Consider the following 25,012-nt stretch of genomic DNA (forward strand, 5'->3'; position numbering starts at 1 on the left):
CAATGTTAAATTTGACTCTGGAGAGAGGACCATGGCGAAAAGGAAGGGACCGTTATTTTCACTGCTGTACTTTATAGCAGAGTTCTGGCTCACTTCGCAGCAGGTCCTGAGAATCGGTAAGTACATTTTTAATGTCCTTAATACTGCCACTATATGCTTTTTTCAATATTCAATTATATGATTAAAAGACCTTGGTTGAGGGCAATTTCATTACCTACTCGAACTTTCTTTATGTATGTAATGAAAAAATAAGATACATTGACTTTTGTGGAATTATCATATGCTATTTCCAATATCTCAGAATAGTGTTGCTTCTCTCTGAAGATGAGCAAATACATATTGTATTTAATTAGAGACGACCAGGGTAATAAATGCAGAAATCATACACGTGGATGTCATGCAAGGATATCCATTCATAGCCATTGTGCAGCGCAGGTGTATGTCAGTTAATGGGAGCAGGATAACCTTTCAGTTCTGGCAATATCAACCAAAACATAAAATAAGGATCCGCTGTGTTAAGGATACATTTGCGATGCGTTTTAGTTGTATGTGTTGCTGTGTGACTATAATACTCTTGTCACTGGATGATCCAATCATATTATCAGCAACCTGTAACAACCCTAATGGACATAAAGGTGCGTGCCATTTGTTATTCAACATTAATCTTTTATTGACTGTTGGAAAAAAAAGAAATCCTTTGGAAACTTACTAGGTTGTTGTGATATTTTGTCCAGTATCATTACACAGTAAGTTTGCTAGATTTTTTTTCACAAGGTATGTACACTGAGGACAGAATGCTAGGTAGTCCACATAAAACAACTATTTGTTTTCATAAAAAGTCTCTGTTCCTCCATGTTGACAGGCAGGTCAGAGGCAGATGAGTGATTAAGTTGGCCTATGACTTCATCTGAAAGCATGCACTGTTGGCATGATGATATACTTGGCGCTGAGGAATGTGAAATGGATACAGAGCTAGAGAGTACAGGATGGACAGTCTCAGTGAAACTGAGGCATCTCTTCTACAAACAAACTCAAAAGTGAATTAGACTTAGTGCATATGTATGCTGATGCACATTGACACCTATAACTGCAGATCTGTGTCCAAAGAAGTCTGTTAAGCCTTTGTGAATTGACAAGACCTCTGCTTTCACTTGTAATTAGACAAACAGAGCTCTTGCTTCAACTATTCCCCTTTGATTTCTGATGTAACGTTGTAACAATGATATGGTGTTTGCTGGCAAATTAATGGGCTCTGCTCCCTTCCCATTGGTTATCCTCCATTTCTCTAGTAGGTTAGAAGATTGCATCACAAGAAATATGGTTTTAATTCAGGGCTTAGGACTCCATGCTACGTTCAATGCCCAGGGCCCATTTGTCTAAATTCTCTCAACTTGCCGTTGCATAAGTTTTAAGGCTAATAGGCCAGTGCCACCTCCCTGTTCTAACAGTCCCGATCTGTTCTCTATATTGTTAATCTCTCTAAATCATCTATCACTCTCTGAGGCCACCTAATCTTTGTCATTCTCTTCATGACCCACACACATCATAATCTCTTCCATATGGTGTGTGGCTTCGTTCAATTAACATTTCTCTGTCTTGGCAAATGCTGCCATCAGATTGTGACTGGCTTCCACTCTTTTCACTGAGGTTGGTAATAATGGTAAATCTACTCCCGCAAGCCCTTAAACAACTAACAATAATCCTCTTCATGCAGAAAGTCTCTTCCTCAAATATGGTACTTAGGCAGCGACCAAATCTCATCGTTGGGGAGAGCGCAGAAACAGCAGCTTGTGGCTTGGCCTCCACTCTATCGTGCTGTTTGTTAAAGTCCTGATTCCTTAATTAGGTGGATTTGATACAGATTATTAAAAATAATTTTTCTTCTTTCAGTCTAAATGTGTTGTTGTTGGGTCGCAAGCAGCTATCCTATAAACAGAGAAACCTCAGTGTTCCACATCAAACGAAGATATTAGACTGGTTAGGACCTCTTCATTCATTCACAGTCTGGCATGAGCCCAGGTTGGAGTGGTGCTGGTGGTGTTGTTGAGGTGGGGGTGGGGGTCTCACTGGGAACTGGCCCAGGATGGGGAGAAGGGAGAAAGCAAGACACTACGTCATTGTGTTCCTCTGCCATAAAAGACTCTCCTTTATGTGATAATTGCACAGAGTCACAACATCACAGATTAGAATCAGGGCCTACATATTAGTTCCTTAATACTAACCTCCTACTTTTGATTTCTGGATTAAAAAAAGTCCACCCAGCTGCCTAAACCTGAACCCAGTTATTTATTTTTCTCTGAGCCCTGAAGGAAGGAGCAGACTAGATAAAAAGCAAAGCCTAAGGCGTTATCAGTATTTGCCTGCAGCACGAGCAGAATCTTTTGTTTTTGTGACCTCCTAGCATGCATTACCCCACAGCATTGTCTGGCCTATAAAAGATGAGACAGAAGCTCAGTGATCCTGAAAATTATATTGGAAAGTAATTAACGGTAGCTATAGAACAATTTGTATTACACTAATTATATATATATATATATATATATATATATATATATATTAGTAAAGATGAAGACATTTAATCAATTAATCGCATGGTTTTTCTGTGATTAACAGCGATTAATCACATTATGCTCAAAATTCAATAATGAATTAAAAACTAGTGTATTACACACTTTTATTTTAAAGTAATGTTATTAGAACAATATAACAGGCACTCTCGGAGCAACAGCAAGTTAACATACAGTATTTAAATCTGTTTTCTGAACAGGTACCAGAAAAAACATTTGTTTTTTATCAGAGAACATCATTACAGTCTCTATTCAGTGGTTAGGGTCCCTGTAGAGTGACGTTAAGTGGTCTAGCACTAAAGAAGGTACACAGCTGTAATTTACTGTGCAGGAGACCTTTAGTCAGTACAGCCTGTGGATTTCTTTTTAGAGAACCTCAGTCAAAGAAAGATAAATATAGGTTGAACAGGTACCCACAGTGAGTTTAAGTGGACCAGAACCTTTCTGCATTTGTTCAGAACTTTGTCAAAAGCACTTTTATCATATTTCTGTCACCGCTAAGTGTTCTGACTTGATTATAAACGGTCCACTGCTCTGCAATATGATTACAATGTTCCGCCCACGTTTCTGAAACATGTCTATCTTCTGTTGCCATGACAGTCAAAGCACGTGAATGCAGCTCCCAGTTCATCAATATAATGAACTGTGACTCAGAGATAACTGTGGTACCCAGAGATGTCCAGTCGTCTCCAGTGAGAGCAACAGTTGGTGCACGTTGTAACGCCGCCATCTTTGTAGTCCGCTCCGTTTCATACACATCGACGGTGCGTCTTGAGGCTCGTACGCGCCGTCTTTCGTTGTGATTCTCAGGACGCTCCTCAGACCGACATCTTCCTCTACAGGAAGCGGCCTGCAGTCCGCTGCTCTCCACTTGGCAGAGCCATGTGTTCATTGTTCATGCGTTTATGGTTCATGTGTTCATTGTTCATGTGTTCATTGTTCATTGTTCATGTGTTCATTGTTCCTGCGTTGGTTTATCCACAGTTCTCCCGCACGCCGCATCCAAAGTAGTCTGACGAGGTTTCGCTCGACTGATTGTTTGGTAGCTCGTTGGCATCAATGCTGTGTGACGCCTTTAAGACGTACTTCATGCTCGTGGTACTTCATGCTCGTGGTACTTCATGCTCGTGGTACTTCATGCTCGTGGTACTTCATGCTCGTGGTACTTCATGCTCGTAGTACTTCATGCTCGTAGTACTTCATGCTCGTAGTACTTCATGCTCGTAGTACTCCGGTGATAAGATAACTCCAGTTTGAGTGGTTACAAAATAACTTTGTTTTTATCAACTACGGCGTCTGGTAGAGATTTAAAATAAAAATGTCCATTTAAAAAGTACCTTTCTCCATGTTCTTGGTTAATGTGTGCAGCAGTGTTAAGCCCCTCCCAATGCAAAAAAATGAATGCCGTTAATGCATGAAAAAATAATTTTCGACATTAATGGATTGCTACGTTAATGGATTGCTACGTTAATGGATTGCTACGTTAACGTATTTACGCGTTAATGTGCCCAGCCCTAATATATATATATATATATATATATATATATATATATATATATATATATATATATATATATATTATTATTATTATTGAGGACTGCGAATGGATGATTGCATTCTTCTTCAACAATGCACACTACAGTGTCTACAGTCTCAAGACAAAAATGTCTCGTAATTTCTGCTCCTACGTTATAGTTTTACCTGCACCTCTGCAACTACAAACCTAAACTTGTATTTACTAAAGTAAAAATAATCCCAAAAACCTCCAACTTTCTTGTGCATTTGTTTATTTGCTTGCTAATATCCTTCTGAGTGAGAGCATTGATCCATGTGTCATCTGCAAACAAGAAGTGTGAGAAGCTTATACCCTATTTTCTCTGCATCAGCATTGAAAACCAATCCTATTTACAGTATTAGTTTTTCTAACTCCATAAAAAGTGCATAATGGAAAAGTGCACTGCGCCATGATCCTTTGACTAATTTCTAGAGTTACATTAAGAAAGTGTCCAGATAGCACTGCTACAAACCTTGTGTTCAGGCAGGATTGTTTACAGGCCACAGCATCATGGCAGGATACATTTATCGATGCAAAAGAGCAGCTGCTCCACTCCGAGTTCCCTCCAGATGTTTGAGCTCCTGACCGTATCTCTAAGGCTGAGCCCAGTCTCCCTACATAAGTAGTTATTTTCGGCCGCATGTATTCCAAATTTCATGATCATAGACGAGGGACAGAACATAGATGGACGGGTCTATCAAGAGCAGTGGTATATAAAGTACCCAAAAGCAAAAAGTACCTAAAAGTAAAGATACCTTACTGGGAAATGACTCCGGTAAATGTGAAAGTCACCTATGAGAATACTACTTGAGTAAAAGTCTTAAAGTATCTGATATTTACTGTACTTAAGTATCAAAAGTAATTTTCTGATATTAAATTTAATTAAGTATTGAAAGTAAAAGTACAAGTAAATGCTGTTAATAAAAAAGCAAAGGGTCAGAATGTTGAGAATTATTAAGTTTATTCTTTTAAGTGCTGTGGCCACCATGACCACGGTCAAGGAGTTGTGTTAAAAATAATTGGGTTTGTGGTGATCCATCCAGGAGCAACAATGTACAACATAATATATTGTACATAAGTATACTTTTGCATCGACTATGAACTTATCATAATTCTCCGAAAAGCAATATAACACTATGAAGTAGTTGTAACAGTGCGTTTTTTAAGTATGCACATTCCGACTAGAGGATGTAGAGGGCAAATGCATAATATTGTGTTCAGCAACAAATATCAACTTGATGCATCAGGTCAGTGTTTTGAGAAAGGACACATACCTTGTAAACTCCTCTGGGACTGATTTGATCACAATAGGAAAAGGTTTTACTCAAGCTGAATCTGCAATTAGGCGACTGCTACCATCATAACTGAAGCAGCACCGATAGTAACAACCCAGTCATTACTTGAAACTGACAAATGTCCTGTTCATCTTCAAAATAACTTTTTGGGCTGAAGACTAGTCCTGCGATGCTAAATAGCGTTTCACAGGCCACTGAGGCCGGTAGAGGTGTGTTCAGCTTCACAGACAGCTTACGCACAGTCTGCGCAGTCCGACGGGGTTCAAATCGTAATGCTGCTCTCTCGCGGATCCTGTCAATCATATGGTGTGGTGGCTAGCTAACGTTAAGTGCTGCAATGCTTATAGCTAAGATGACTCAAATCAACAATCTCACAACTGTCAACACTTCCTCAGCTCATTAACTCGCTAGCGATCTGTCTACTACACAAATGTCTGATTTACGATAGCTAGTGAACATTAGCCTAAGATACACCATTTATAGCTAAATTAGAAGATCAGACACCTGTCTCCTCTCCTCAGCCAGAGATATACTCTAATCTGGTGTTGGTCTTCGTCACCACCGTCGTTTGTTGCGGGAGTAGCAGGTGCTTCCATTTCTGCTTCCATCATGAAATCAGTCATCTACTCATGTAGTCGCTCGCTAGCTAAGTTAGCATCCTGGGCATCACTGGGAATCAAAAGAACGCGGCTTTGAGAGCACTTGTTTGCAATTGTGCATTAACTTGATTAACCGATGATTTAACTTGCAAGCTAGGACCACTGATTCATCAAACCTGCTTGCTTGGAGTCTGTGTTCCACCACAGTCCCCAACGGTCTCATGATTCTAAAGATAGATTTGATTTTGTAGCGAGTAACGAAGGTTTCAGGGGAAATGAAGTAAAAGTGAAAGTCAACAGAAATATAAATAGTAAAGTACAGTAACAAAGTATTTCTACTTCATTACTATACACCACTAATCAAGAGCTTTGACTTTCAGCCTTCCGGCAAAGCTCTTAATATACCTTCGATTCGGCTCCATCTTGTCCACAACTGTCTAATACAGCGCCTGCATTGAATCCCCTCAAAACCCAGAGGATACTTGAACTCCCTCGCTGGGGGCAGTTACTTACTCCCAACCCGGAAGGAACAATTCACCGTTTTTTTCACGGCAGGAAACCATGGCCTCAGACTTGAAAGTACTGACTCATCCCGGAAAGACATCCATGAAAAAGACAAAGAGAATTGATGACAAGGGACACCAAAACCCGTATCACTGCAGTGTGCCTTACAGTATTCCACGTGGGACATGTTTGTAAGCCTTCTCCAAATCCAAATAACACATGTTGACTGGATTGGCAAACTCACAGGACTCCTTCAACAGCCCTAGGAAGGTAAAGAGCTGCTCCACTTCCACAGGATTACTGTTCCACGGTCAGGATGCAATTTGCATTGCTCTGACTGGATCTGAGGTTTGACAATTAGTCAGAGCCTTCTTTATGCACCATAGAATACACTTTCCTGGGGACGCTGAGCAGTGTGATACCCCGATAATTGGAGCGCACTCTCTGGTCCCTCTTTATAAACATGGGAACCACCAACCCAGTTTGCCACTCCACAAGCACTATCCCCAAACTCCACTTGAAACTGAAGATGTGGTCAGCCAAGACAGCTTAATAATGTCCAGAGCCTTCAGCATCTCAGAGCAAATCTTATCTACCCCTGGCGCCATGCCACTGAAGAGCTTTTTGACTACCTCAGCGACCTCTGCCAGGTCTGCCATGGATGTGGATTTTCTCCTGAGTCTTCCACTTGAGTCTCTGCCTTCTTCACGGAGGACGTGTTGGTCGGGTTTGAGAGCTCCTCAAAGTGTTGGTCTAGCCAAGCCACAAAGGGCTCCTTCTTTATCGAAGGATCATTAATTGTCCTTATGCAACACGGTGATGCACAACACAATTCCGTTGCAGCCCATTTGTAACACAACAAATGCATGACACACAAATCAAAAACAAAAACAGCATTACATTTGTGTGTGCATTTTTTTTATTTGCCTCATAAGGAATATAAACAGTAGCAAACCAAAAAAATTATCTGGCCAGATAATATGGCCGAAATCCAATTCCAATATGGAAAACATTTTCCATCAACCTGCACTCTGTTCTGCTGTCCGTCTGTCAAGTGCAGCTTGATCTGGGATTGGACATCAGGAGCATGCTGGGTAGTGGAGTTGCTTCAGGTTCTACCTGGGTTAACTTTGCCTCCATCTCGGTTCTCCTCCCTCTCCTCCCTGGGGCAGTTTGGTCTAGCTGGTTGGTCGGCCGTCGGCGGTGATCGTCTCAAAATCCACTCAAAGCTTCCTTTTTAGATGTTCTTGAATGTATTCTGTCGTATGCCATTAGAGATTAAACATAAAAAAATAAAAAATGGAGCAAAATTCATCGGAGGTACTGGCCAAAGTGTACATGCGCCGCTGTTGCCATAGCAATCATTACGGCCTCCTTCTCAGATTGTTGCAACAATAAGCACAGATGACCTTCACACTACACTTGCACTCAGATTGCATGTCCCCAGTCTCTTTCGGGATGAAGAACATATTTTAGAGGAGGTGGGAGTTGAAAACCTCGTGGACAGGAGCCCACAGGGCAGCAGCTTCAATGTCGATGTTTTACCCTGAGACCGGACGAGCCCTATGTCAAGGCCCGGCCACCAGGTGTTGGTCAACGAGCTTTCCTCCCAGGTCTAGCTCCAGTAGAAACGACTCAATCATACCCAATATGAGAACACCCTGAGACAATTATAGCTCTAAGTGTGCGAATATCTCTTCTCACACAAAAGGAGATGTCTGCCTGAACGGTAGAGGAACTGCTCTGGAAATCAATGTTGACTCAAACTCATTGGTCCATAAATGTTAAAGCCTGAGGGAGAGACTAAATTAATTATTTTCCTACTGATATGTTCATAATGTTTTGTTTGGTCTTTTAATTGAAAATGCATATCAGAGATAAGACTGATGATTTCCTCCCTCAGTTTTCAACCACATGTATAAGCTTATTTGAAATCAATTTTCCAGACATGAAGTGGAGTATTGTTTCTGGTTCACTCCATGTCTGGAAGGTTGATGGTGGTCATGGGTGTGATTATAGCCGAGCTTTAGTTCTCTGTTGCACAATAACCAAGGTAACAGATGGATCAGTCATTTCTCGATACAGTGTATAATCATCTCAGGTGTATTAATAATGCGTTGTCCAAAGAGCTCAGCTACTTTAAACACTATCAATATTTTTTGTTTTTTGCTGGTGTTTACCAGCACTGATTGCTTGGACCAGTGCTCTTCATGCTGAGCTGCAGACAATCTGCAAACACACAATTTGAAGGTTGGTAGTCAGATAGTGAGGAGAGATGCATGTGCTTTCTTTCATCGTAGGATGTGCCTTTCCACCAAGCTTCAAAAGAGAAAAAAATAACAAGTGAGCAGTACAATAAAATAGATATATTTCTCTTTTGATGACAAAAAAAGTTGTGTGTAGATAGTTTAGCTCATCACACACACACACAATTATAAAACCTTCCAAACAATTACACATCTGTTTGAACACAGTGGCTTTTCCAGAGTGGATGCTGTTTGACCGCTGCTAATAGGTCTGTTTTTATTTATGTCTAATCTTATAGACCTACTTTAGGATTGCCAATGAGGTTAAAGTAATTTCTTGCTGAAGGAGGCGGTAAATAAATGGCCTGTTATGGCAAATCAATATATTATTGAAAGCTACTAATAAATGCTGAATTTATAAGATCACTTTTTTCATTTGTGGTGAGTCTCAGATTTAGCTTTTTCATTTTTCACTGTTTGTCCATGTAATAGACTTTGCTGATACATATTTTGGCTGTATTTTCAGCTTTTGCATCGGAATGGATGCATGTTATGAGTGTGATGAGAGGTCAGCTACAAAAATGTAAATCAGAAAATGTAAATAGTAGCAGCTATTTTTTGCCTTTCACACTAACTGCACCATCAATTTTTAAAGCCCCGTTTTAAGTATGTGGAAAACAAAATGGTCGATTGGACATTATGCTGTGATGCTGGTCGAAACCATGATTATGTCCATTTTTATATTAAAAACACATCAAAGATCAAACTTTTTTTATTTTTTTTAATAGAAATTTAATATTTATGTGGAAAGAATGAAGGACTTTAATGGGACCTAGCAGCTGCTCAGTGAGGCTTTGTAACCATCATTAGGATTGGCACTTTCAAGCATGCTTTTAGTGACCAGGGAGTCCAGACAAGGCTTTCTCAGTTTGGGGTTTGAGGCTATGCTACACCAAAGAAAAAGGTCATTCACAATCCAGGTCTCAAGGGGAGCTTTTTAAAGGCCCTTTCTCCTTCCAAATAAATCACAATTTTGCAGGCAAGTCTTCAAACACTCGTAGAGAGTCCAATGACCTATAGCCATCTGTAGCCTCAGTATTGAAGGGAGGTAATTTGCAAACTATTGTAGCGTCAAAATGGTATCTTCATAATTTGTGGTCATGGTTCTTTGAAAATGTGTTTTTAAGTTTGCAGTAGACACATGATTTGTCCTACAACAAAATATTCAATGTTCATTTCTGATTTGGATAAAAAAAACTGAATAACCCAGTTCAGAACTGGCCTTGTTTCTATCTGCTCCCATGAATGTGAATGTGGTGAGAACAAACATTTAACATTGAATGTATTACTTGAGAAATCCTATCACTCAAGGCCCAGATATTTATAATTTACATTTGAAAGGCTTGGGTGAAATCAACGTGCAGAGGCATTTTCAGCAGGGACAAGAACACTGAATCTCACATGAGTCTGCAGCCTTATATGCAGGTGATGACAATCCAGTGACAATCAAAGGTTTTTCTGGCCTTAACCCTAATGCTCTTTATGCTGCTCTTTATGTAACTGAAATGTAAAACATTGTATGATGAGCTTGGGCCTGGCTCAATATACAGTATATCCATATTGCCAGCCATGGCATGCTAGAGCCGTCCTCTTTCTGAAGCAGCGCAGCGGATTAAAAGAGTTGGACGGTTTTTAGAATGATCTCCTCAACTCTGACACAATCCCCTCCCTATGGCTCTGGCACACACAGCCAGCTGAGCATGATTGTACTTAAAAGAGAAATGTATCTTGAAATTAAATTTTGACAGTTGCATTTGTCAGATTTTATTGCCTCATTCTATATCAGGGAATGTGAAATGGCATTGTCAGACTGCACCTACCTTTATAATAAAGAGGCACTTAAGGCAGCGGACAATTGCAGTGTAACACTGATTTAAAATGTTTGGAGAAATTATTTTGGTCATTCCTTACTTTATAAAAGGTTGATGCTTAAGATTACTGTTTAGTGCCTTTTCAATCAGGCTATTCGGTAGTCTATATTATTTATATATCATATATCTGATTATCTTAAACCATTAGTCTGAGATGATAAGTCGATTAATCTATGAGTCAATTGACCGAAATCATATCTATTGTAAACTGATTATCATTGGATTTTACAACATTGGTAAAACAAGTAATCTGGTGATGTACGTTACCTTGAGTTTTGGAAAATTGTGACATTGATACTAATCACCAGTTAACTGATCCATGAACAGTATTAGTTTCACCCTTAAATGTAACACACACACACACACGAGTATCAGGTTTCCACATAGGCATGTTGAATTTGGTTGCGCTCTGAAAAGCACTCCCTCATGCTACTGAATGTTATTAAATGTCTGCCAAGATAATGTATTACTGAATATGTTAAGTACCTACATAGATTAGCTGTGAAGCTGGTCTATAATGAACGGACGATTAAGCATGTTTACCTCGCCAAATCATCCCACACGGCATTGTGTCAGCTGGTGAAATTCAGGCATTCATTTAAATAGGAAGTGAAGTCAGTAAAGGTCAAGCTTTTCTCTGAATGAGATTAAAATCCTGTCAACTCAACCAGATCCCTTAGAAGCATGATGTGGTCGAAGTATCATAGACAATTGGGCCACATTATGCAACTGTCAGAATGAAGTTGTCATTGGATCAATAGTTTCTCTGATATTACTTTAGTGTGATCTGGCTGTTACACTCACATCACTACTGTTTCTTCTCTTCCTCCAGGAGGCATCTTTGAGACGCTTGAGAATGAGCCGATTAGTGTTGAAGAACTGGCCTTTAAATTCGCTGTAACCAACATAAACAGGAACCGGACCTTAATGCCAAACACCACATTGACCTATGACATCCAGAGAATAAACCTATATGACAGTTTTGAGGCCTCAAGAAGAGGTAAGGATGATCTCATTTAATTCTGAAAGCTCTCTGTGTTGAATAATTAATTAAAGTGATTGTTTACTATGACATAAGTGTCTCTCCTGTTGGTCATTTGTTATTTTCTCTCTCCACTTTCTGTTTCATTACTTCAGCCTGTGACCAGCTGGCTTTGGGCGTTGGGGCCGTATTTGGCCCCTCTCACAGCTCATCCGTCAGTGCGGTGCAGTCTATTTGTAATGCCCTGGAAGTCCCTCACATCCAGACACGCTGGAAACACCCCTCAGTGGACAACAAAGACAGCTTCTACATTAACCTCTATCCGGAATACACCTCCATAAGCCGAGCTGTGCTGGACATAGTGCAGTACTACAAGTGGAAGACGGTCACTGTCGTCTATGAGGATGCAACTGGTGAGTGAAACCAGTAAAAGCAGTGAAACACTTCAGCAGCTAAATGTGTCCAAGAATTGTGACAACGTGAGTGTATTAACAAAAAGTAGGGAATTAAATGTTATTTTTATTCCATGTGTACATGTTTGTGTAGAGCTGACAAAGCATCGTGTAGTAGTGACCTGAACGCTAAAGTGTCTGTTGGTGGGAGGCAGGAGGGACCTCCACTGTTTGTAATGCCAAGCCAATGAGAAGCATTGTACAACGGTTGCAGTAAAACTGTTGTTGTTGTTAATTCTACATTGAGGAATCTGACTTGAACAATATTAGCATCAAGTCCTGGCCTCATGAGAGATGTAGTTGTTGAATGCCAACAAAAACATAGTCTTTCATATGAATTTGAACATATGTACTAATATAATAGTATAGCACAACACGATAGTTTAACCAACATCATCATCAACAAACATCATCCCGCTTATCACGATCTACATCCTATCACAACTACACCACCTTTAGCAGCTCCATTCACAGAATCTAAGCACACAACAACAGACTGTCACACCAACATGAACACCAAGGATGCAGCAACATTACATTAGACTATTAACTGCATTATGCATTTCATTATGAAACGAATGTCACAGAGGTAATGGTTAACGACAAATGTGCTTTGAATCATCTCGAACTTTGCAATAAGCAGAATTAGCATCCAGCCTCCAACAAATATCACGAATAACGATGTAATGTAGCCTACCTTTGGAAGAGCTTTGACTCTGGTTCACAGCAGCACGTGGGTAGGTCAAGGTGCTCACTCCAGTCTCTAATCCGGTTACACTGTCCGGGTAGAGCAGTAACTATCACCGTGTGCATGTTGGTTAGGACGTGGGTCATTTGGAGGGATAAGAATGTGGCGCTATATTGTCGTCCTGCTGTTGAAAACGAGTCATGTTTCATTGCATCGTCAAGTCCTGCGCCATTGCTCTGTGCACGGAGCAGAGGCTGGCACACTGTGGCTTCTTTTCTTCCTGGACCACGAACAGATGTCATCCACTAGCTAACTTCGCTAGCTGCCTTCATTGCCGATGATTAGTGTTATATGCTAGAGATGTTTAGCTGGAACAAAACATACTCCGAAGTGACCTTTCAAAAGTCTCTATAACGTGCCAATGACGAACGAGGCCTGTAACATCCGTAATAGTTCGAATCTACACCAGCTTCATTTGACTGTTTTATTTTGAAAGCCGGAAGTTCAGGTAACTGTCATGCCCACAATATCGTCGCTTGACGAATGTAATATATTGCAATTGCTCATGTATGTTGTTTTTATTGCAGAAATATAAGCAATTAAGTAAAGGGGATAAGATAGTAAAATAGTGCATAAGAAATAAAATAAGTAGCATTTAATAAATCAAAACGTTTAACAGGTCGGACGTTTATGCTATAGAATGTACATATTGATTGAAGCTAACGTTGTTGATGAAGGCTGTGTGGCTGCCTTAACAGTAGGTAACATGAGTTGTGTTAAGAAATAATTATGTGTCGCCCTCCTGTGGCCACAATGAGTAATTGCAAGACCCAATTTGCTAGTTAAGCTAGCATCAATAGTAACCGTTTATGCACTTAGCACTTCCGTAGAATTATTTCAAAGTAAAGTCACAGGAATTGACAGAATTAGAAACAACAGACGATACTATTCTTTAATTCAGGTAACAGGGTACAAGTACACATTCTTCAATGGGTTAATATTCAGTTGATCAATTGTAATGTTGTGCGAGTAATGTTCTTCCCTTAAACTGATTATGTTCTTACGGAATGAGTTACGCTTGCCAAAGTCTGCCCTCTAGTGGTCGCCCGTCAATGCTGTAGATTTAGGAGCATGCTAATTCTTCTGGGAAACACTTTCAAAATTGGCTTGGGAAAGTGTTTATTGGATGGCGTGCAACATTTTCTGTGCGACAATAATAGATTTTATATATTGTAGCCTTACATTTGTTGGTATTCATTTTGACAGGATTCAACAGTACTAGGTGGACATGATGATGATTGACCGGAGTGTAATCGACAGTGCTTACTGCCCTCTCGTGGTCACAGTGAAGAACTGCCGTATCATATTAGCCAAAATTAGCGACAACGTAGAAAAAAAGCGGTCGACCACTTCCGGTTAAGACTTTCAAAATACAGTGACCACGCCGAAGCAATACATTAAAACAATTACCTAGAAACGTAGAAACCTAGAAACGTAGGAAAAAAAGCGGTCGACCACTTCCGGTTAAGACTTTCAAAATACAGTGACCACGCCGAAGCAATACATTAAAAAAATTACCTAACTGAAATAATGGTTAATTGTTGTGCTCATAGTTAGAGACTTAAACCCTCTACACCCTTCAATTATTTTCTGCTAAAAAATATGTTTATTAGATAAACAATGGAAATAGCAAACCATGGAAGTGTGGGTGAGATAACAAGCAAATGTTCTACTAAGGCTAGATTAAATTCAGCTGAGTTTCTATGGTGTTTTCTGTCCATATTCTCAGATAAATGGTTGTGAACTGTCATACTGATACATTGCAATGACTACATAAATGAAGATAAAACAATGATAAACGTGTTCTCATCCCATGAGGCTTTAAATGTGTGCAAATTGCTATAACCAATGGGTTATGTTGTGGGATGATTACAATACAATATAGCATTAGATTGCAAGATTCAGAATTGTATCTAACCTTGTGAAATTGACATGTTTTATATGTACACAAGGGTAACCCTTATCTTACATTGCACCTATATCTTATCTTACTGGATAAATAAAAAGGATGACAAGATCATTGTTTGTTTGATTTTTAAGGTCTTGTGCTCTGTTTGCTTAATGTCTCCAGAATAGCCACCCTAACTGAAACTAAATGTATGTAGGTTGACACTGTAACGTGCATTTACTTGAGCAGATATGTTTAAAACAAATTAAAATACCATGAAACCAAAACACTTAAATACAATCAAAAGTTTATCATAGCCTTTATTCCACTACATCATAAATAACATTTTTATTTAAAATGTCTCCGTAGGGTGGGTTTGTTATAAATGGAATTGTTGAGCCTAATTATTGCCTTGTTGGCTTTTAATTTAAGGACTGATTCGTTTGCAAGAGTTGATCAAAGCTCCATCCAGATACAGCATTAAAATCAAGATCCGCCAGCTGCCAACAGGAAGTAAAGACGCCCGTCCTCTGTTGAAAGAGATGAAGAAGGGGAAGGAGTTCTACGTCATCTTTGACTGCTCGTACCAAACGTCAGCCGATGTTCTCAAGCAGGTGAATAACAAACATCTACCAGCATGTAGTCCACACTAGGCAAAGGTCATTGCCCTCAGGATTTAATTAATAATTTGACACCCAAAGTGCAAGGTTGTGTCAGAAATCCAATTTGAATCTTTCAGTGGTGAGTAGTCTGAATAGTTTTAGTGTTTCTGCATTGCTTTTGGTTTAATATTTACTTGTGCAAGTTTAGTCTTCTTCTATCCCCTTCAGAGATCCTATGATCATTGCCAAATCTGAGCAGAGCCTTTTTTTGAGCCAGACTTTAAGAAACACTACGCTACCATGAGCAACTCACTTGGATACTTGTTAATGCAAACAATGCTAACAATACTAAATGAGGCAATTTGGAAAATGTGTGGTTTGTAATTTGAAAGAGTCTCTTGGTAAGAGATGTTGTTAGATCATGTTAGGAAAAGAAAATAGTTGTTATACTGGCTGCCTGGAGAGAAATGTGAATGTATTCTCTCTTATTCTGTTTAGATCTTGTCCATGGGGATGATGACTGAATATTACCACTTCTTCTTCACTACACTGGTAAGAATACTGTTATCGAGCCACATTTCTGAAATGTCTGCATCTCAAGAACACAAAAATTGTTTTTTATGCACAGGAACTTTGACTTTTGAGTTTTTCTCTGAAACAGGAATTAAATACCTTGTTGATATGCATATAATAACACTGAACCATTGAATAGTGTGTCCCTCTATCCTACGCGTGCTGAGCCGTGCATATTCACCTTGTGATTCTGTTATGCAAAGATTATGCAGATGAACTCAAACATCTGTGGTTTGTTTTCCAATGTTTTCAGTGGCCTTGGTGTAATTCCATAGAAAATTGTCCCTTTGCCCTCGCTGATTAACTCACATCCACTTTTGGATATGTTTTAAGGATCACATTCATTCTACACTGATGACGTTGTACTCCTACAGGACCTGTTCTCCCTCGACCTGGAACCGTACCGCTACAGTGGGGTCAACATGACGGGGTTCAGACTGCTCAACATAGACAGTCCACATGTGGCCTCAGTGGTAGAGAGGTGGGCCATGGAGCGACTGCAGGCTCCCTCCAAAGCAGAGACTGGAATGATGGAGGGGATGATGACAGTAAGCGACTTTACTTTCCTCGTTTCATTCTGCATGCCAAAGGTCCACCAGGTGCTGGAGCTGTGTCTCTCAGTGGGGACTCTCATCTAAACGATGTCCTCTCTGATGGTATTGGGATTGTTCATCTAGCCTACTGTAAGCAACTTGCAACTCAAAAAGTAAAAGAATGACAGTTTATTCTATGGTAACCTAAACATTAAATGAAAAAGCAATGCACAGTCTGAGCCTGTCAGCTGAGCAAGGTTGGAAACATCTGTTTGTCATCAGCCACATTGATTTCTGTACCAAAGACTATGCTCTAATATTAAATACGGTAGTTCTCAACATCCAGACGTAATCACCGAGAGATTAATATACATGTGTAAACACAGAGCCTATTTCGGGAAACTGCCCATCAGAGCCCCTCATCCCCCACACTTGAGTCAGAATACAGCAGTCCACCATGTTTGTGCACAATCAGAGAGGTATTTTGAATAAAATTGCTCACTACATTGTGCTCACTGTCGCTGGTTGTGTGTCCTGCTTGATTGCTTTGCGTGCAGTTTGCAAAACCGCCGCTGCTTTTAAGAACCATATGGTGCTGTGCGTGTCCAGTACAGCTACACTCCTTATGTGATAAGTGCATGACGGAATCCCTGCTGACGGATGCTGACGGCCATGTTTCTCTTTCAGACAGAAGCAGCTCTGATGTACGATGCCGTCTACATGGTGGCTGCTGCCTCGCAACGGGCCTCTCAAATCACTGTCAGCTCCCTTCAGTGCCACCGACATAAACCCTGGCGCTTTGGATCCCGCTTTATGAGCATGCTCAAAGACGTGAGTTTGGTTTATGAATGTGTGACACTCGCCCTTCTTCTTCCATCCATCCATCACAGCCAATTTAAATTCCCTGGCTACAGGAGCAGACACAATAGAGTTATGAGTTCTGATGTCATGAACAAGGAGCGTGTGCGTGAAGATTCAGATGAAGAATTTAAGAAGCAGATTTTACATCATTTTTCTCAGGAGAGGGATTGACGTCATGTTCCACGTGTTGGGGGTTTCTTAGATAAGTGGGTTTTCAGAAGGCTACTGATGAGAGCTGTGACTTTTTATAAATGGTACTCAATGAAAACAGGCTTAGATAATAAGATAATGCGAAATAAGATTCCCTAAACTTCCCTTAATACTCATTCTAAAATATATTTGTTATAGATCCTCATAGTTTGAAGTTTGAAAGATGCCATTGTAAACTATCCTGTAGAGTAGATTTTAGGTTATTAAAACTCAAATTGAAAAAATTATTCATTTGAATTTAATAGTCTCACTTGTTATGTTATACATTCTAATGAGATGTTTCTTTGAGAAATTAGCTTTTCAATTGCAAGTGCAGACAGAATAATGAGGGGCACAGGAAATGTCAGAGTCCGGAGAGCAGGGTGTGAGTAAATGAACTTTTCAGCTGAAAAGCCTGAGCCGATCTTAGCTGTCATTAGACTTGGGATGCATGTCTTTACATGAACAGAATGTGAGGCAGGCGTGTGGCAGGTGGAGCGTGGGTGACTGGTGGAAGTTGGGAAGAACTGAGGGCAACTAGAGCTAGAGGGTTTTAGACCTAGAGGGTCTGAAATGACAGGACATATTGAAACAGATGTTATTAACTGGTAGGAACCAGTTGATTTCATTCATGTTTTACTGTATCAAGAACCTTGAAACGTTCTATGTCAGCACTATATTACCACACAATAATAATGTAACATGGACAACAATCAACACAGTATGATGTTCACTGTGGTGGATCACTTACAGAAAGTCATTTCCAGGTCTCTGCAAATTGAACTGGGTACTGAAAATAATCAACAGTAGCATAGTTTACAGAATTTAAGTTAAACTGGTTAAAACATATACAAACTACTGATATGATACTTTCAGATTGTATTGTATAACTATGTTATCTGTGGTGCCCTTGAGCAAGTCATTGCATTGAGGGGTGCTGCTCTCTGACTCACCCTACACTCTGAATGTGTCGGGGAGGCAGGGCAAACATAATATTTACCCTGTAGGAATCAAGGCTGTATCACATATTTAATACCAATAGTTAAGTTTGGCAGAGAAAGTTTCATGAAGAACTCACAGCTCAAGATAATAAGGTTCAGCTTTGTGGATTTGGGCTATTTTCCAAAATCTACCAATGAACATGCAGAGCGTGTTTGTTTGTTAGGTTTGGTGTCTGCGGGAGGAGTGAGATGGCGCTGATGGTCGGTGCAGTAGATTCATGGGTAATCAGTGAGGTTTCAGTGGTGTGTTGAAACTCATTCTCATCCTTTTTTATCATCTGGATTTTCCAATTTGAGAAGATCCATGTCATCACTACATGTGCAGTAATGACACCAACACATGGTCAAGATGGAGACTCTTTTGATTGGTGAGGATTTAAAAAGAGACTTAATGACATGAATACATCTGGACTTAGGGGTTAAGTAGGCGTCACAGATGTGTGGGATAAGACTGTGAAGCGGTCTAATCAAAGATCAACTTTACCAAATGATACCCTGTGACCTTCTATAGATGCAAAATATATTTGCATTATAAACAGATGTCAGTCATGTAATGAAGGTGAATCATCAAGTTTAATCTTACGTTTTTGTGTATGTTGAACCGCATATTGAACATATTTTCAGATACAAACTGACTGATGTAAGTTTCTGTTTAGAGGCAGAAGGAACAAAATGGGCTCAGCGTCATTCAGCATCTTTTAATACATTTGTAATTGATTTCTAAAAAACAATCCTTCAGGCTGATATAGTGAGAGAGTCCAATTAAGTATTTTGTAGAATCTAATGATGGTGTAGCAGGACAATTACCCAGATGATTAGATTGTATGACAGTAGACGAGGGACAGTTCACCCAAAGACCCAATAAAATGTTTCCCTCTTACCTCAGAAGTCATTTATTCATTCAGAGAGTTTCAATGTGATTTGAAGCTTTTGCTAGTACCATGTGTTCGATGGCAATTGGTTTGTGTGACTCTGAGTGCCCCCAATAATTTCTAGTTCTTAATGCACACACATTGTGCGCTGCACCACCGTGAGCCTCAACACAAGTCCTTTAAGGATAAACTGAGACAGCTCTACTCTCATATACCGGCTTTATTTCCCAAATGTATTGGGCTATTATTATCGGCTTCTGTTCTTTGGAAAAAGCTAACAGCTATGTCCATTTTCAAACATAACATTATTACTGTTATGCTTGCTCTCAATAATCCACAGGCCATGTTGGAATCAGTTTTTCTCAGAACTACTTTCTTCTTAAAAACGTCTTATTTTCGTGCAGAAAGAAGAAACGGCTCACAACAAGTTGTAGATTATCAGCCATAAGTATCCAGTTTGTCAGTGATTATACGTAAATGAGGGAGCAGCAGCATGTTTTGGTTTTCATCAATGTATGATTATATTATTTTTCATTTATATGCAATGCAACAATCTGTAGGAACATGGAAAGGTTTGATATAGACTTTCTGTCATGGGGTTGAACTGCTCTTTTAATTAAATGTTCAGTCCACTGTGATTCACAGCAAGACAAAAATGAAATCGCCTGGACATTGGCAAATTTACAGAAGGTGTATTCTTCCCATAACAAAATGATCTCCTCAGCTCTCTGCACCAGTGCAAAATAGAGAGACAGCTCATTTCTCTAAGCCCCTGTAACAGAGATTTAACCTGACTGTTATTCATCTGAGCTCACTTCATTATCAACCGTATTCAAATATCTCTGAGCTCTGCTGCCCACCCGCTGCTCTCCACTCAGACAGAGGCCATGCCTGCCTGCTCCATTTACATCATGTACAGCATGTTATATACTCAGAGATACTTCACATTTCCATCGAAGATTCAGCCAATGCAAACATGTCCATTAAGATGCAGTTAGCCTCTGTCAATGTTCTTCGCTTAATAATTTAGCACTCATCAATTATTCATATTTTGAAAACTGTTTTCATTTTATTTTAATTTTTTGTTCTGCACTGTCTTTGCCACAGGCACAATGGAACGGCTTGACGGGACAAATAATAGTAAACAAGACCGACGGCCTGAGGAAAGAATTTGATTTAGATGTCATCAGCCTCAAGGAAGATGGCTTGGAGAAGGTGAACTATCTGACCCTTGTTTATATAGTCAGTACATGCTATTGTTGTACACATCCAAGCAGAGCTGAACCGAGTAGAGAGAATAGACAAACAGAGTGACTGGTATTCATTGTAAACTCCTTTTTCCCTCTAATATTGCAGAAAGATGTCTTGTCTGTGAAACAGTATAACGTGTTTTGAAATCTGGTGCACTAATTTTACCCGTAAAAGGAATTTTTTGAACTGCTTTAACACAGCTCTTGCAAATAGTTGTCGCTGTCCTTTTTAAGGTCAAACGTTTGTGGATATTTCTTTGAACACTTTGACAATGCTGCTCTTAATTTTGATGAAACTAAAGTCTAAACTGTTGGAAATAAAGATTGAATTCAATTGATTGGTCAGAAATAAGAGTAATTGTTTTCCACATTTGTCTTTCTTTTTGTATTCCACCATCATGGTTTACTGTTTTTCCATTTAAGTGACAGAGCTCTGTGATTAAAATGCTTTTTCTTTATTATTTCTGCAAGACAATCGCGGGCAACAACCGCCTGAATAAAGTGTGGAAAAAGGTCTGTACTTTAGTTGCCCTGGCAGGCTAAAGGAATATTGGCACTATTTATTTTTTTACTCTACAAGCTGCCCTCTGTGATGTCTCCCTTACAAAAAAAGGTTTAGGTACTGGTTTGACATGGCATTTCAAGTTTTATATGTGTTTATATTCTTTTACTTTTTTTCATACCCCACTCTCTAATCTCTTCCACTGTAATTTGTCAGCTTCTTCGTACTTGTTTCTTTCCCCTTCTTTGCATTCCTTATTGTGATACTGTCAAGGTGACTTGGGCAACAACGGATCTTTGAGTGTGGTTATTTGAATATTTTATAACTTACAGATTGGCGTGTGGAACTCCCAAACAGGCCTTAATTTAACAGAAAACAACAAGGACTCATCCACAAATGTGACTGACTCAATGGCCAACCGGACCCTCGTTGTCACAACTATTCTGGTATGATCTAAAGTAATTATCAGGCAGCATTTGATCAGGAATGTGCTGATGAAACTAATGAAGTCTGTTATGCGCCTTGTTCCAGGAAAACCCATATGTCATGTATAAGAAATCTGATAAGCCCCTTTATGGAAATGATCGCTTTGAGGGCTACTGCCTGGACCTGCTCAAAGAGCTCTCCAACATTTTGGGCTTCTCCTATGAGGTAAAGCTGGTGACCGATGGCAAATATGGAGCTCAGAATGACAAGGGGGAGTGGAATGGCATGGTGCGAGAACTCATTGATCATGTGAGTGCCAATCAATATTATATGTCAGAGAATATCCGAGCAAGCAGCGGTATCATCTGTCGTTAACTGAAATTCTGCATGATGTTTTCGTTCTGTATCAGGTGGCAGACCTTGCCGTGGCCCCTCTCACTATCACATATGTGAGGGAAAAGGTGATTGATTTCTCCAAGCCCTTCATGACACTGGGGATCAGCATCCTCTACCACAAACCCAATGGCACCAATCCAGGAGTGTTCTCCTTCCTCAACCCACTGTCTCCTGATATCTGGATGTATGTGCTACTGGCCTGCCTCGGTGTCAGCTGCGTGCTGTTTGTTATTGCCAGGTAAAAGCATAAAGAAATTTCTAATACATGGGACTAACAATCTGTACACATGACATCTATTGCATCTGTCCATCCGGGGAGAGGGATCCTCCTCTGTTGCTCTCCTGAAGGTTTCTTCCTTTTTTTCCCTGTGAAAGGTTATTTTTGGCGAGTTTCTCCTGATCCGATGTGAGGTCAAAGGTCAGGGATGTCGTATGTGTACAGATTGTAAAGCCCTCTGAGGCATATTTGTGATATTGGGCTATATAAAATAAACTGAATTGAATTGAATTGAACAATTAGTGTGTGTACAAAATGTCTATCTATTGCTTCAGATATAATTAAATATGTTTGTTGTAGTTGGTTGCACTTTAGGTTAGCTAAAACAATTTCACTTTGGTTGAACATTTCATAGGCCATTTGGATTCATTTATATTCAACCATTCAGTTTGGCGGCAACAAATACCTAAAGTTTGGTTTCACAGTAACTCACCACAATCATGTTTCTGTGTCCTTAATCAGGATTGAGTCAGAATGTTATGATGTAAGTCGTTAAGATGAGTTGGAAAAATAGAGGTAATGCAGGTAGAGATCAGTAATTATCAGCTGTTGGCCCTCCATGTGGTGTCATTATCATTACATTACATTTTATTTAGCTGACGCTTTTATTCAAAGCGACTTACAATCATACACCGTAGACACAGCTTCGGGGAGCAATTCAGGGTTAAGTGTCTTGCTATGAGCGGGGATTGAACCAATCCTCTGATTGAACCGATCCACTGATTGAAAGACAGACCTGCTAACCACTGACCCACTGTCGCCCATTATCGAGTCATGGTATTATATTTACGTCAATAATTGTGAATTATTTGCCTTCAGGTTTACTCCTTATGAGTGGTACAACCCTCACCCCTGCAACCCAGACTCAGATGTGGTTGAAAACAACTTCACTCTAATAAACAGTGTCTGGTTTGGAGTTGGCGCACTTATGCAGCAAGGTAATGGCCCACTACACTGCAATTATTATAGTGTTATGTCATAATGCTGTGTTCATACCTGGAAGTATAGTTTCCCTTCTGTAGAGCACCTTCTACCATCCCCTTCAAAATGTTTGTGGTGTGCCTGAAAATAAATATATAGATTTTTAGTGTTGTGGCTATGTTTTGTTACATAATGTATCTTTATTGTCTAGTAATGTGTTTGTTGGAGTTCATAATGCACCCTGCGTTGTTATCTTACAGGATCTGAACTGATGCCGAAAGCCCTCTCTACAAGGATAGTCGGTGGAATATGGTGGTTCTTTACATTGATCATAATCTCCTCTTATACTGCCAATTTGGCTGCCTTCCTCACTGTGGAGAGAATGGACTCACCAATCGACTCTGCAGATGACTTGGCCAAGCAAACCAAAATAGAGTATGGTGCTGTCAGAGACGGCTCCACCATGACCTTTTTCAAGGTAATCTCCTTTTCACTGAACAGTAATTGGGAAAGTAACTGTACAGAAATAGAGGGAGGGATGCAAACAAGAACATCAGTTTTAATAAACCTGACTTGTTAGCCTTATTCATCAGTCCTAAGTCATTACAGTAACATGGGTAGGGTTAAAGGTTAGTGTCTTTGACAATTTTTCCACAAAAAATTCAAGATTTATTGTTTTGTTTGTACTAGTTCATCTGAATGTCACATCCAATGTCCTGCCATGCATTAGGATGATTGCTCCAAGCAGCAGATAGTCTTCTTTCATTTGAAATATTAGTAAAAAAGCCACTGACCATGTATCAATATCATCTGTTTTGTGTAAACCTCTGTGTTTGTTGTTTGTTGTGCTGACCATCAAGGTGTATTGTTTAAAACTTCCATTAATCCTGATTCAACAGAAATCTAAGATCTCAACTTATGAGAAAATGTGGGCATTCATGAGCAGTAGAAAAAACACGGCTCTGGTGAAAAACAACCGGGAGGGGATTCAGAGGGTTCTCACCACAGACTACGCTCTTCTGATGGAGTCAACCAGCATTGAGTACATTAGTCAGCGTAACTGCAATCTCACACAGATTGGAGGCTTGATAGACTCAAAAGGCTATGGAGTGGGAACCCCGATTGGTAAGAGAGATGAATAACAAACTACACAGTAACAAAGATAAATAAATACTACATATCTGTCTACTAAACAGCAAACCCAGATATTATAATGCTGGTAATGGCAGTAATAATGTTTTTGTTATCCTGCTGTAGGCTCCCCTTACAGAGACAAGATCACCATCGCCATCTTGCAGCTTCAGGAGGAAGGAAAGCTGCACATGATGAAGGAGAAATGGTGGAGAGGGAATGGCTGTCCAGAGGAGGACAGCAAAGAGGCCAGTGCTCTGGGTGTGGAGAACATAGGAGGAATCTTTATTGTCCTGGCAGCTGGACTAGTTCTCTCAGTTTTTGTAGCAATCGGAGAGTTTATTTACAAATCCAGAAAAAACTTGGACATTGAGGAGGTGAGTGTTGGTCAGTGTGAATGGCACAACAAGTATTAACACACCAGGGGACTCAATCGAAGACTGTTATGAGCCGTACTACACATTCCTGTTGTCATTGTTGTCTTCAGAGGACTACAGTAAGCACTGGGCCAACAAAACAGTGAAGTCTGAATGTGTTGAACTGAATTGTAACAATCAAAAAAAGAAATACTTTTTACCGGAAAATGTAGAGGGTTTTAGTTGTTTTGACATAGAGCACGTGAACAATTTAGTCTGAATTGGAAGAATACATTAGAAACCCTTTTTATGATGACAGATGGTTGTTGACTTCGGACATCTTGAATCTTGACCT

General features: G+C 39.8%; 1 protein-coding gene across 1 annotated transcript; it reads left to right on the top strand.

Moving 5' to 3' along the window:
• Positions 1 to 31: 31 nt before the first annotated feature.
• grik1b (glutamate receptor, ionotropic, kainate 1b) lies at positions 32 to 24,717 on the top strand. Its single transcript, XM_034548239.1, has 16 exons — positions 32 to 116; positions 11,530 to 11,697; positions 11,835 to 12,092; positions 15,200 to 15,381; positions 15,868 to 15,921; positions 16,317 to 16,490; positions 17,163 to 17,306; positions 20,506 to 20,613; positions 21,120 to 21,161; positions 21,483 to 21,596; positions 21,682 to 21,885; positions 21,987 to 22,210; positions 23,069 to 23,187; positions 23,431 to 23,648; positions 24,070 to 24,295; positions 24,428 to 24,717. The coding sequence occupies exons 1-16, from the start codon at positions 32 to 34 to the stop codon at positions 24,715 to 24,717; spliced, it is 2,610 nt and encodes an 869-aa protein (XP_034404130.1).
• The last annotated feature ends 295 nt before the right edge of the window (positions 24,718 to 25,012 follow it).

Source organism: Cyclopterus lumpus, chromosome 13 (genome assembly GCF_009769545.1).
Source record: "Cyclopterus lumpus isolate fCycLum1 chromosome 13, fCycLum1.pri, whole genome shotgun sequence".
Taxonomy (NCBI): Eukaryota; Metazoa; Chordata; class Actinopteri; order Perciformes; family Cyclopteridae; genus Cyclopterus; species Cyclopterus lumpus.

Bases quoted from the DNA above. Each gene is read 5' to 3' on its own strand.
- grik1b (XM_034548239.1), top strand. From the start codon at position 32: ATGGCGAAAAGGAAGGGACCGTTATTTTCACTGCTGTACTTTATAGCA. The intron at 21,597-21,681 runs GTATGATCTAAA...GCCTTGTTCCAG, and splicing joins TCGTTGTCACAACTATTCTG to GAAAACCCATATGTCATGTA. The intron at 23,188-23,430 runs GTAATGGCCCAC...GTTATCTTACAG, and splicing joins TGGCGCACTTATGCAGCAAG to GATCTGAACTGATGCCGAAA.